Source organism: Mustelus asterias, chromosome 23, assembly GCF_964213995.1.
Source record: "Mustelus asterias chromosome 23, sMusAst1.hap1.1, whole genome shotgun sequence".
Lineage (NCBI taxonomy): Eukaryota > Metazoa > Chordata > Chondrichthyes > Carcharhiniformes > Triakidae > Mustelus > Mustelus asterias.
Genome location: NC_135823.1, coordinates 47,163,623 through 47,177,859, shown reverse-complemented (window position 1 = coordinate 47,177,859; position 14,237 = coordinate 47,163,623). Strand labels below are relative to the sequence as shown.

The 14,237-nt window shown below is 42.9% G+C and overlaps 1 protein-coding gene across 1 annotated transcript in view; it reads left to right on the top strand.

The window, feature by feature from the left end:
- Positions 1 to 14,237, top strand: part of nlrc3 (NLR family, CARD domain containing 3) — a 55,450-nt gene that overhangs the window by 11,194 nt on the left and 30,019 nt on the right. The window contains exons 2-4 of the mRNA XM_078240435.1: positions 6,661 to 6,897; positions 8,439 to 8,699; positions 10,881 to 12,636. Coding sequence (XP_078096561.1) covers positions 6,891 to 6,897; positions 8,439 to 8,699; positions 10,881 to 12,636 — 2,024 coding nt within the window. The 5' untranslated portion in view covers positions 6,661 to 6,890. The remainder of the gene's footprint in view (positions 1 to 6,660; positions 6,898 to 8,438; positions 8,700 to 10,880; positions 12,637 to 14,237) is intronic.

Here is a 14,237-nt window from a genome sequence, read left to right as displayed (position 1 = left end):
ATATTGGGAAACAGCCAATATGACGTCCTTGTTCAAAAAGGGAGAAAGACAGAAGGCAGGTAACTATAGGCCAGTTACTTTAACATCTATTATCGGCAAGATGCTGGAGTCAATAGTCAAAAAGGAAATAGCTAATGATTTAGGAAAGCTGAATGTAATCAAATCTAGGCAACATGGTTTTATGAAATGTAAATCATGTTTGAAAAATTTGTTGAATTCTTTGAAGATGTAACAGGGAGTGTAGATAGAGGGGAACCTGGAGATAGAGTCATAGAGCAATATAGCATGGAAGCAGGACATTTAGCCCAACTGATCCATGCCGACCATGGTGCCCTCCCAGCTCGTCCCAATCTCCCACTTTTGGCCCATATTCCTCTAATCTTTTCCCATCCATGTACTTTTCCAAATGCTTTTTAAATGTTGCTATTGTATCTGCCTCAATACTTTCTCTGGCAATTCATTCCATATACGCACCACCCTCTGTTCCCTTTTAAATCTTTCCCCTCTCACCTTAAAACTATGCCTTCTAGTTTTCAATTCCCCTATCCTGGGAAAAAGACAATGTGCGTTCATCCTATCAATGCCTTTCATTGATTTTATACACCTCAATAAGGTCACCCCTCATTCTTCTAAATTCCAAGGAATAAAGTCCTAGCCTGGTCAATCGCTTCCTATTACTCAGGCCTACTAGCCTGGCAACATCCTCATAAATCTTCATTGCATTCTTTTCAGTTTATCAATGTGTTTGCTATAACAGGGTGACCAAAACTGTGCACAATACTCCAAGTACGGCCTCATCAACGACTTATACCACTGTAACATAATGTCCCAACTCCTATACACAGTGCCCTGACTGATGAAGGCCAGTGTGCTAAATGCCTTCTTCACCACTCTGTCTACCTGTAACGATGCTTTCAACAAAGTATGTATTTGTACTCCTAGGTTCCTCCGCTCCTCAAAACTCTCCAGGGCCCTACCATTCACTGTATAAGTCGTACCCTGGTTTGACTTTCCAAAATGCAACACCTCACACTTATCTGTATTGAAATCTCTTTGCCAATCCTCGGCCCTCTTCCCTAACTGATCAAGATCCCTCTGTAATTTCTGATAACCTTCTTCGCTATCAACGATACCTCCTAATATAGTATCATCCACAAACTCACTAACTATGCCTATTGTACGTTCACATCCAAATCATTTATATAAATAACGAATAACAAGGGTCCCAACACTGACCCCTGAGGCACACCACTAGTCACAGGCCTCCAGTCCGAGAAACAACCATCGACCATCACCCTCTGCTTCTTACCATTGAGCTAATTTTGAATCTAGCTCTCCCTGGATCCCATGCGCTCTAACCTTCCAGACTAGCCTGCTATGTAGGATATTGTCAAAGGCCTTGCTATAGTCCATATAGACAACATCTACTGCCCTACTCTCATCCATTCTTTTGGTTATCTCTTTGAAAAACTCTAAAAGATTCATCAAACATGACATCCCATGCACAAAGCTGTGCTGACTATCCCTAATCAGACCTTGACTATCCAAATGTTGGTAGATCCTGTCCCTCAGAATCCCCTCCAGTAATTTACCCATCATTGATGTCAGGCTCACTGGCCTGTAATTCCCTGGCTTGTCTTTTCTACCCTTCTTAAACAACGGAACAACATTAGCCACCCTCCAGTCTTCCGAAACCTCGCCAGTGGAAAGAAATGAAGCAAATATCTCTGCAAAGGCCTCTGCAATTTCTTCCCTAGCCTCCTACAAGATCCAAGGATGCACTTGATCAGGTCCAGAGGATTTATGCGCTATAAGGCTGCAAATACCACCTCCCCAACAATATGCATGTGGCCCAAGACATCACCACTTATTTCCCTTATTTCTTTCGCACCCATGATTTTCGCCTCGGTAAACACCAAGGAGAAATATTCATTAAAAATCTCACCCGTGTAGTGTATTTAGATTTCCAAAAAGCATTTGACAAGGTTCGCACAAGAGGCTGGTGCATAAAGTAAAAGACCATGGAATGGAGGAAGCGTGTTCGCATAGATTGAAAACTGGCTGTCACATAGAAAACAGAGTGTTGGAATATATGGGTCCTTTTCAGAGTGGAAAGATGTAACTAGTGGACTACTGCAGGGATCAGTTCTTGGCCCACAATTGTTCACTATTTACAGTAATGACTGTAAATGGAAGAAGGAACATAATATAAAGTTTCCAAATTTGCCAATGATATGAAGATAGGTGGAAGGGCATGGCGTGATGAGGATATTGTGATTCTGCAACAGGATTATAGGTAGATTGGGTGACTGGGTGAAAAAATGGAGTTTAATGTGGGGATGTGTGAGGCCATGCATTTTGGTAGGAGGAATCAAAAGGCAGATTATTATCTAAATGGAAAGAAACTGCAGGTGAGCAAAGTACAGAGGGATCCAGATGTTCTTGTGCATGAATCACAGAAAGCTAGCAGGTACTTCCAACAAATAGTTAAGAAGGCAAATGACATTTTGGCCTTTATTGCGAAGGGGTTGGAGTTTAAAAAAGGGAGGTTTTGTTGCAAGGGTTGGTGAGGCCTCATCTGGAATACTGCATACAATTTGGTCCCCCTACCTAAAAAAGGATACAGCAACATTGGAAGCAGTCCAAAGGAGATTCACCAGGTTAATTCCTGGGGATGAGAGGCTTGTCCTATCAAGAGAGACTAAATGGTCTGGGTCTGTATTCCTTGGAGTTTAGAAGAATGAGGGGTGACCTTATTCAAACATATAAGATCCTGAGGGGGTTTGACAGGGTGGGGGACCTGGGAGGGAAAGTGGCTGTGTGGGAGGTCTGAGGGGCAAGGCGGTCTGAATTCAGATAAATCTCATGCCTGCATGGTGTGGAGAGGGGAGGATGCCTCTCATTGCTGAGGGGTTGGTCGTGGGAAAATTCCATCTGATAGATGCTCCTATCGCCAGCGGGAAACACTCCGGGGGTCCCAATTTGGGAGAATCGCAGCCTTACCCTATTCTCTTCCCTTTCATTTGGTACAAACTATTCCTCGAGCTCTCCTGGTCTTCACTCCCACCCAACTAATGAGTTTAAAGTCTTTATAATCACCCTGTTATCCTTTCTGCAAGGACCCTGATTCCACCCTGGTTCAGGTGGAACCCATCCAAGTAATGCTGCTCCTTCCGGTCCTAGTACTGTTCTTAGTGTTCCCTGAAATGGATGAGTGCAGCTCCAACAACATTGAAGAAGCTTGACACCATCCAGGACAAAGCAGCCCATTTGATTGCTATCCCTTCCACAAACATTCAATCCGTCCACCACCAACGAACAGTGATAGGCGTGTGTACCGTATAGAAAATGCACCGCTGGAGCTCGCCAAGGTTTCTTAAGCAGCTCCTTCCAAACTCACGACCACTACCATCTAGAAGGACAAAAGCAGTTGATACCTGGGAATACCACCACCTGGAAGTCCCCCTCCAAGTCACTCACCATCCTGACTTGGAAATATATCGCCATTCCGTCACTGTCTTGGGGTCAAAATGTTGGAACACCTTCCCTAACAGCATTCTGAGTGTACCTACACCTCAAGGACTGCAGCGGTTCAAGAAAGCAGCTCACCATTGCCTTCTGAAGCATAACTAGGGATAGGCAATAAATGCTGGTCTACCCTGTGACACCCACATCCCAAAAAATATATTTTTAAAAATGGAACCCTCATTCTTGCACCACTCTTCAGCCACATGTTCACCTCTCAAATCCACTTAACACATTAACGTTAACTTGCACATGGGGCAGGTAATAGTCCAGAGTTTCTAACCATTGAAGTTCCGTTGTTTAATTTAGCTCCTCATTCCTGGTATTCTACAAACAGGACCTCTTGCCTACACTGCCATTGATCATGTTTGCCTGGGTCTTTTTCATAAATGGTAATGTGCTATTAGCTCAGGACTTTGTGCTGCACATAGAACTGGGTTCACAAAAAGAAAGACAAAATTGTTCCTTTTAAGGATTATTGTTTCTCCATGATTCCCAATAACACATTGTCGATTTCTTAAGCGTCAGCGTGTGAACAACAGCATTACTAAGAACAGACAGGCAGCAAACAGGGAACTCTTAAGTTTGTTCTCTTGCTCTGAATCGACTTTGTGCCAAGGAAGCTGCAAATCCAATGGACAAATAAAATGATTGGGATGTGAAGTAGACAGATGGGCATTAGCCATTTATTTCCTTGTGATTCTCTGAATCACATATTTTAATGTCTGCATGTTAGGCTCCTCCACAATGTTTCCTGTATTGCAATGATGACTACACTTCGAAAGTATGTAATAGACGGTAAACACCCTAAAGTTGTAAAAAGTGCTATAGAAATGAATATTTTCTTGTTATGACAGGGCAGTGTAGAGAGGTTTATTCTTTCTGCGTCTAACCTGTGCTTTACCTGCTCTGGGGGTGTTTGGTAGGGTAGTGGAGAGGGAGCTTTATTCTGTATCTAACCCGTATTGTACCTGCACTGGGAGTGTTTGATGGGGTAGTGGAGAGGGAGCTTTATTCTTCATCTAACCTATGCTTTACCTGCTCTGGGAGTGTTTGATGGTGTAGTGGAGAGGGAGCTTTATTCTGTATCTAAACCGTGTTGTAACTGCACTGGGCGTGTTTGATGCGACAGTGTAGAGAATTGAAGATGGATTTTATAAATGAGAGGAAATGAAGAACATTTCTTTTATTCTCTGCTCTAATAGTTTATAAAACCATTCCAGTAATGAACTGAGTTGGTGGCTGATCTGAGTGTAGATATTCAGCACAGACTGCAGCTGCAGGGCACTGTGTAAGTTTGCATGTTGCTGTGCTCAGTGTGGTTTGATGGTTTCTAAGCCCACAGCTTTCAATGTGTTTTTTACTTGTAAGTTGTGACTTAGGTCATTTGGGCACTCGCTTGATAATTAGAATCTGCAACATGACCCCCAAGCTTCCTCGGTATTGAATTCAAATCTCTTGGACATGTTGAAATTTTCTTAAGGGACATGACTGCCCTATCAGATGCCCTCTCTCCACTCACGTTGTTTTGTTTCTTAAAGACGTGATTAGTTGTAAGTATTCGCATTCCAACCATTATTCATGTAAATTGAGTCTGTGTCTTTATATGCCCTGTTTGTGAACAGAATTCCCACTCACCTGAAGAAGGGGCTTGGAGCTCCGAAAGCTTGTGTGGCTTTTGCTACCAAATAAACCTGTTGGACTTTAACCTGGTGTTGTTAAACTTCTTACTATCAGGTGCACCCAGGGCAGTCAAAAGAAAGGGTTAGAGAGAGAGTAAAGCTCTCACATGTACTGTCACATTAAACAAATGAATGTCTCTTGAATGTTTCTTTGGCTTTGGCATAGATTTGTCACTTCAGAATGCTGTAATGTTGACTTAACATAAGTGCCCTGAAACTCAGGGAGAATGAGGAGTGGAAGTTCTCTGTAACTCTAAAGGGGTGACCAACAGAATCCCGAGACAAGCAGCACAAATGGCCACTTATGGTATGAGACTGAGACTGCCTTAAAGATCAAGGGCTCACACACCATCCTCTGGACAACTTTGAAGTCCTGCTCAGTTTTGAGCTAAGCTCTTAATGCAATTCATTATCTTGACTGCCTGCCGCTCCCACAGCAATATCATCAAGCTTCACCTCTACCATTGTTTCAGTATTTTCTCTCAGTTATGTAGGAATAAAAGGCATTCAGCCCTTGCATGCTTTGAGCATATAGGTCAATAAACACCAGTGACAGTGCTTCACTTGTTACACAGAACACAAAAAACACAAAATCTCGTTTACATAAAGTACATTTAATGTCCTAAAGTGCTTCATAGAAATATTATCAGATAAATATTTGATTCTGAGTCACGTACTTGGACTGGTAATCAAGAGCTTAGTTAAAGAAGTAGATTTTAAAGTGACTTAAAGGAGAAGAGGGAAAGCTAGAGAGGTTCAGGGAGGGAATTCCAGAACTCAGAGCATTTGTTGCTATAATTGCTTTTGAGGAAGTGTTGATGAACCACCTTCTTGAATCACTGCAGCCCGCACAGTGAAGGTGCTCCCACAGTGCTTAGAGAGGAACTAGGATTTAGGGGCGGCATGGTGGCACAGTGGTTAGCACTGCTGCCTCACAGCACCAGGGATCCGGGTTTGATTCCCGGCTTGGGTCACTGTCTGTGCAGAGTCTGCATGTTTTCTCTATGTCTGCATGGGTTTCCTCCGGGTGCTCCGGTTTCTTCCCTCAGTCCGAAAGACGTGCTGGTTAGGTGCATTGGCCATGCTAAATTTTCCCTCAGTGTACTTGAAAGGTGCCAGAGTGTGGTGATAGGGGATTTTCACAGTGACTTCATCGCAGTGTTAATGTAAGCCTACTCATGACACTAATAAACATAAACTAAACTTTAAAGATTTTGTCCGAATGATGCGAAAGGAACAGCAATATATGTGCTGGGCAGCTCTGCATTGAACTGGCTTCCTGTGCCTGCATTGGAGTGAAGTTATATTCCAGACCTCAACTCATTGCTTTGCTGATCCTATGAGCTGTCCAACTGTAACTTTGATTGAGGGAGATGTAAATCAAGAAAAATTACACAAAATGCTTGTGTGCCAGACTTCTGAACATTGAATGAAATGCTAATTTTTATTGCAGCAGAATGGAGAAAGGGTGACCTGAGGGGCAGCTGTGGATGGTGCTGTGGAAATTGCAGCTTTAAACCACCCTGGATGGTATGTGTTGGAGCTGGTGTTGGAGAACGAGCAGAAGTGAAAAGTCAACATTGTCCTGACTGGAACTGGTAATACAAAGGTTGACAGATGATGTCACAGGGTATTGGAAGAAGCCAGTTGCACCCCTCAATACTGTAGCTGCTGAGCGAGATAATGGAAGGTACGTCTGGTGTATGAGATCTGAGATGTGTCATTTTTAGAGTTAATGAGCAATAAAGATCCATCCCTTCATTGAAACATTTCAAGATATTCCTCCTCGGGACGTCGAGATCAGTGGCTCTCAACCAAGTGTGCCACGAAGAATGATTTTAAATGATTCAAAATTCATGTAATTAAACTAAAACCAACCTTTTCTTCAGTTTTGTGGTTGGTACCTCCAAGTTCCCAGTCAGGGAAGAAGACAGAGAAAATAGGAGGCGTGCCTCAAATTTCTTTGATAGCATAGAGGTGTGCCATGACATACAAAAGGTTGGGAACTACTGGTCTATACACTTCAGGATTAAAAGGTTATCTTGTGATTTGGCAAACAGAGCCTCTGTTTAATATCTCACCTGGAAGACAATGCCTCTGGGCAATGCAGCACCCTCTCAGAACTACATTGAAATGTCAACCTAGATTATGTGCTCAAGTACTGGAATCAAGCAGGACTTCAATCCACGGGGAATAGTTTTATGAGGTGGTGTGCATATTACTCACCCCACCCCCTTACAAAAGTCAGTTCCAAAATGATGAGCGGGTTGCCAATTCTCTCTTGTTGGAGATGGTCATTGCCTGGCACTTGTGTGACCCGAATGTTGCTTACCAGTTATCAACCCAGCCTGAATGCTGTCCCGTTCTTGCTGCATGTAGGCACAGTCTGTTTCAGTACTCGAGGTGTTGAGAATGGGATTGAACACTGTGCAATCATCAGCGAACATCCTCATTTCCAATCTTATATTGGAAAGAAGGTAATTGATGAAGAAGCTGTAATTGGTTGAGCTTCAGACAACCAGAATCATCTCCCATTGTGACTCCTGCCAGTGGAGAGTTTTCCCCTAATTTCCATTGATTTCATTTTTGCTAGGGTCTCCTGATGCTACACTCAGTCAAATATTGCCTTGATTTCAATGGCAATCACTCTCACCTCTGCAATTCAGCTCTTTTTGGACCACACCTATAATGAGGTCTGAAGCCAAGTAGCCAATGCAGAACCCAAACTGAGCATTGGTTAATTGGTTATTGCTATGTGAGTGCTGCTTGACAGCACCGTCAATGACACCTTCCATCACTTTACTGAAATTGAGAATAGAGTGATGGGTGAGCAATTGGTTGGATTTTACTTTCCTGTGTTTTGTGGTCAGACATACTTGGGCAACAGTGTCGGGTAAAGGCAGATGATGTAACGTACTGGAACAGCTTGGCTGGGGATAAAGGGGGGCTAGTTCTGAAGCACAAGCTTTCAGTACTACAGCCAGGCTGTGAACTGGTCCCATTGTCTTTATACAATGCCTTCAGCTATTTCTTGATATCATTTGGATTGAATCAAATTGTCTGAAGATTGGCATCATCTATAAAAGTTGGGATCACCCGCTTGGCACTTCTGGCTGAAGATGGTTGGAAATGTTCCAGCCTTGTCTTTTGCACTGATTTTTAACCTTATTTGCGAAGTGACCACTGAGAGTCTGAATTTTCCTTTTCCATCATGTCTTGTGTGCATTGTAGGTATTTGGATCAACAGATATCGGAAGCAACTGGTAAAATCCATCAGTGGGCCCTTTTTGGAGACAATAATCCGTTACATGAAGAGGCAGGATCTGATCAGTGCTGAAGAAGTGAATCAGATTCAGGAACTGAGTGCCCTATCAGACAAAGTGAAGGCAGTCATTGATGTTCTGGCTGGTAAAGGGAGCACAGCCTCTGAGTCATTGCAGACCTTTATAGAAACCACTAATTCGCAGCTGTACCTTTCAATTACCATTTATGGTAAGGTGTTTTTAAAAATATGAACCATTCCTATTTCTTCTGTACTGTGGTCATCTGGTCTCCTTGAGTTGTAGAGGCTGACAAAACTGATCTTGGGCTCACAGCAATAGGGCCTCAGTGGCAGTGGAGTAGTGGTGTTGTCACTGGACTAGTAATCCAGAGACCAAGGGTAATGCTCTGGGGACCTGAGTTAAAATTCCACCAGGGCAAATGGTGAAATTTGATTTCAATAAAAATCTACAATTAAAAATGATGACTATGAAATCTTTGTCAATTGTTAAAAAACCCAACTGGTTCAGAAATGTCCTTTAGGAAAGGAAATCTGCCATCCTTACCTGGTCTGGCCGACATGCGACTCCAGATCCATAGCAATGTGGTTGACTTTTAAATGCCCTCTGAAAAGACAGAAAATGCCACTCTGTTCAAGAACAGTTAGGAATGGGCAAACAAATGCTGGCCCAGCCAGTGATGCTGAAAGCCATGAATGAATAAAAAACTCAGTATCTCTTCACAGCAAAATAGAAAGGCAACAAAAGGGGGCATTAGAATTCATTGACATGGAGGAGGCAGAGGAAGTTGGAGAGAGGGCTGGAGAGGGGAGTGAACTTGGGGAAGAGGTGCTCCTATACAAGCAACTCAGCATTTCCTGAACAGTGAATTTATAAATGGAGGCACCACTCATACAATTTGGGGTTTATAAATTAAAGGAGTTTCAATATCATTAATAATGTGGATCTTATGCAGCTGGAGATTAATTTACTTGTGTTATGGTTCAGGTTAGAAACTCCAAAATGTTTTATGAAGCCTGCCTGAACCATAAGTTTTGCATCTTGAATTTGGCTAGGATAAGCATGATATGTTTCACTTCAGGTATGATTCAAATGACCCAGTAGGGAGCTTTTATCAAACAAAGTTTATTTAAGAATATAGTTAACATGTGTGGTAAGAAAATTAGCAATGGGTTTGATCAATTACAAACAAGAAACAAAACAACCACTATAATGTATAACTCATAATGACTATCTCTAATGTGTTCCAATTAAAACCAAAACCCATAGACAACTAAAAACCCCTTTCACAGGTTTAACATAGCTCACTAATGCTCACTTAATACTGGAATCCAGTTCCCTGGATTGAATGCTGATTTCAAATAATCTTGAAAACTCAGAGCAGCTTGTAGTCTTCAAAACGCCAAAACATAGATTTTTTACTGCAGGATGGCAACCAAGATGTGCTTTCATCTAACTGGTAAAACTTTCAAAATAAAAACAGAGAGAGAGAGGGACTTGATGCTGTTAACACTCCATCTCACAAACTGAAACTGAGAATGAAATCCCTGTCATCTGAGCTCCCCACAATTTTTTTTCTCCTCCCACAATGACATGATCTAAGGCTACAAACGGACTGGGTATTTTGACTGAATGTTAATTTGCCAGACAGACTAATGAAGCAAACAGCACCCGCACAGATACTGCAACCAGGATATTGTTTCTTGTAGTGACAGGAGGAGCCTCTGCAGGGAGTCAATCCCTGACCTGATGTTGAGGCTTGACCTAGCTGACTTGAAATGAAGTCCTTTAAATGTACAATGGGAAGTTTCATTCAATGCATAGTCAGCAACTGGGTACTTTGTCAACAGAGGAACTGAAATTCATTTATCTTCTGGCATCTCATACTGTTCCCAAAGCGGAACAACAGAATGGATCTGTTTTTCAGGCTAAATGGGATATAAAGTACAACAGAAAATTAATAATATCACAGATGATATATCAACAATTTGAAGTATTTTGAATGGCATGTTCTCCTCCTCCTCACTTCCTCATTCTCTTTCCCATCTCTTCCCTCTCCTTCCTCGCCTACTTGTGACACTAATAAATAAACTTTAAACTCACCTTGCTGCTTCTTCTCCCCTTCCTCCTTTCCATCTATTTATCTGCCTGCTGTCTGCCTCCACCTGTTTCTCCTCATCCCTTTTCCAATTCATCCACTTACTGTCACTCTGAGTGTTGGGTCAATGCGTTCATTCTATAACAGATTACAGTGGCAAGTCCGAGTGCTTTAAGTTGTTTGGTAAAATCACTGATGGCAATAGCTGATGTCAGTGCATCTTGAACGGGTTGGTTACTTGTGCACGTTGGTCATCAGGTCCTCATTTCAATCTTGTTTGTTTTTTGTTTAAAGAGCCAATGGTACAGAAACACATCGAAGTCCTGCAGAGCAGGTTTGGGAGTGGGAATGAAATCAGTGCAGTGTGTGAAACGTCCTCCCTGGAAAGACTCACCAATCTCCTGCTAATTGATGGGCTGACAGACATCCAACAGAAAGAGCACGATGTCATGCAAACTGAGGCCACCAGAGGAATGAAGAACAGCCCAAAACATGTCTCATTGGACAAGCTCTTCCTGCCCCTTTCAAAGGTTAATATTCCACCACGCATTTCATTAACGGTTGGGGTGGCTGGAATTGGTAAAAGCACTTTGGTGAAAATATTGGTGTACAAATGGCTGAAGGGGGACCTGTACAAAGATGTCACTTTCATATTCCCCTTCATGTTTCGAGAGCTGAACTCCTTTGAAAGGATATCTGCAGAAAAGCTGCTCAAGTTGACGTTTCCCCACATCACTGAAACCAAGCACATACTGAATGGGACGGCAAAGGTGGTGCTGATCTTTGATGGACTGGATGAGTTCAAGTATCCACTCGAGTTTTCAAACCCCCAGACATGCACTGACCCAAAAAAAGACATACAGATCGACAACTTAATCGCCAACATAATACGGGGCACCATCTTCTCCCACGCAACTGTCTGGATCACTTCACGCCCAACAGGAGCAAGCCAAATCCCAGCTGGAATTGTAGACAGAATGACGGAACTCAGGGGTTTTGGGGAATTGGAGATGAAGGACTTCTTGGGAACAATCTTTGAAGAAAGACCAATGGCTGTGCGGGTCTTTTCACATATAAAGGCCCACAAGTCGCTCTACATAATGTGTTCTATCCCGTCCTTTTGTCTGATGATTGGGCTGTCACTTGCATACTACCTCAGAATCAGTAATGATGGTCTTAAGGCAGGAAATTTCCCCAGGACAATGACGGAAATCTACACGTATTTCTTCAAAATGATTCTCAATGGGGACTGGCAGGAAAAGGAACAGGAGGCACTGAAAATTGATCAAACTTTCAGCAATAACAAGAAACTGATTGTTAACCTGAGCAGGCTGGCATTTTATGGGTTAATCAAACGCAAGTTTGTTTTCTATGAGCAGGACATTAAGGCGTATGGCATTGACCTCTCCTCACTACAGGGAAGTTTGTGCACTAGGATCTTCACAAAGGATGACTCCAATATCTGTACAGTTTACTACTTTACACACATAACCATGCAGGAGTACCTAGCTGCCATTTATTATTACACAGCTGCCAAAAGAGCCATATTTGACCTCTTCACTGAAAGTGCCATGTCTTGGCCCAAGATAGGTTTCCACAATCATTTTAAGAATGCAGTCAGTAAATCCCTCCAGTCAGAAGATGGTCACTTGGACATATTTGTGCGTTTTCTCTCTGGCCTGCTCTCACCAGAAGTGAACCGATTGCTGCAGGGCCTGCTCCTGACAAAGGATGAGCACAACAGCTACCGAGCAGCAGTGATGCACCACCTGCAATGTTGCCTCAATACTGACTACGTCATCTCTTCGAGAACAGTCAACGTCATGCATTGTCTCCACGAACTTCAGCACACTGAGATCGCTAAGGGGGTAGCAGACGCCCTCAGAACGGGGAGTCTGGCTGGGAAACTGACCCCCATCAACTGCTCCGCTCTGGCCTACCTCCTGCAGGTATCCGAGGAATGTATGGAAGAGACCAATCTCTCCAATTGCCTGAGCTACAATATCTTCAAGAGCTTGCTCCCCCGTCTGTTGTACTGCCACAACCTCAGGTACCTGCCCTTTTCTGTAATCCAATCTCTATGAGTTTAAGTGGTGGATCCCAACTCAAATCATTGTGTAATTGGAGCCAGCACCTGAGGTCTGCTCTGCCAGAAAGGGCTTGAGCTTGGGACCTCACCTCGTCAGTTGTATGGCTCTCTGTTGCTTTATGGGTTGTACTCAGAGACTGAGTAACCAGGCACGGCTCCCTGTCCCCTGAGATACACAGAACACAAACAATAGATTCTGACCGTAAAAATCTCTGAGTGTCCTGGGTTACTGTGACTCATGGAGATATAATGAAAGAGGAAACCAGGCTGGTATTATTCTCCTTAGAAAAGCTGAAGGGGAAATTTGATAAAGATGTCCAAGTTTCTGAGAAATTTTGTTAGGGTGAAACCAGTTCCACTGGCAAGTAAGGTCAATAACCAGAGGAGACAAATTTAAGGTCATTGGCAAAAGAAGTAGAGACGCGATGAGATTTTTTCACGCAGTGAGTTATGATCTGGAATGTGATGCCTGAAAGGGACTAAAAGAAGATTCAATAGTGAATTAAATACTTGAATGGAAAAAAATATATACAGGGAAATAGATAGGAATGGGATTAACTAGATAGCCCTTTCGAATAACTAATACAGGCATCATATGACAAATGGCTTCCTTATTATGCTGTATGATCCTATAAATAATATTTAGGTATTTGTCCAATATATTGCCATGCAGAATGATATCTTGAGCCCCAGTTTGACTATTTTCTGTTTATGTAATAACCTCCAAGATGTAGTTTATGTTGCTCTTTACTAACTCTCAGCTCCGAAACCAATCTGCTGTCGATATTGCTGACCCTGTGCTGAAAGTCTAATTTTGTTTCTATACTTACGTGGAATTATTTGCCACCAGGTAACCTAGATGGGTGTAGAGAAGTGGGTATAGGGCTGGGGGAGCTTGTTGACACTGGGGTTGGGGTGGGGCTATGGAGTTTTTAAAGAATAAGGGTTTAATGTGTTGGGTGATCGAGGGTCAATTTAGGCCGATGAAGGGGTGGGTGATTGCACAGGATATGCTACAGGCAGCTGGGGTTTCTGGGAGACCTGTTTCTGAAGGCTTCAGGAGCTGTGGAACTGAAGCTGTAGGCAAGTGGGTTTGGTGAAGGGCAGGGAGAGGATGTGTGGGTGTGAACGTCCACTCTGGGTTGCACAGAACTTGAAATTTTAATCCAGTTTGGTTCATTTAGAGTGAGAGGCTTGAGATGGGATTGGCATCAGTAGCAAGGGAACAGAGTCAATGGCAGGGGGGCTTAAAGGAATGGTTCTAGTTTACCTGTTATTCAGCTGGAAACTTCATCCATCATAATATTGACCAGAGAGTCTGACAGCCCAATGGTGGTTATCAGGTTAAGTTTAACGACACCAGGTTAAAGTCCAATAGGTTTATTTGGTAGCAAATGCCACTAGCCAAATGCCACTACCAAATAAACCTGTTGGACTTTAACCTGGTGTTGTTAAACTTCCTACTGTGTTTACCCCAGTCCAACGCCGGCATCTCCACATCATGGTTATCAGGTTGACAGAGATATTGGTGAGGTAGATCTTGGTGTTATCAGCAAGTGTTC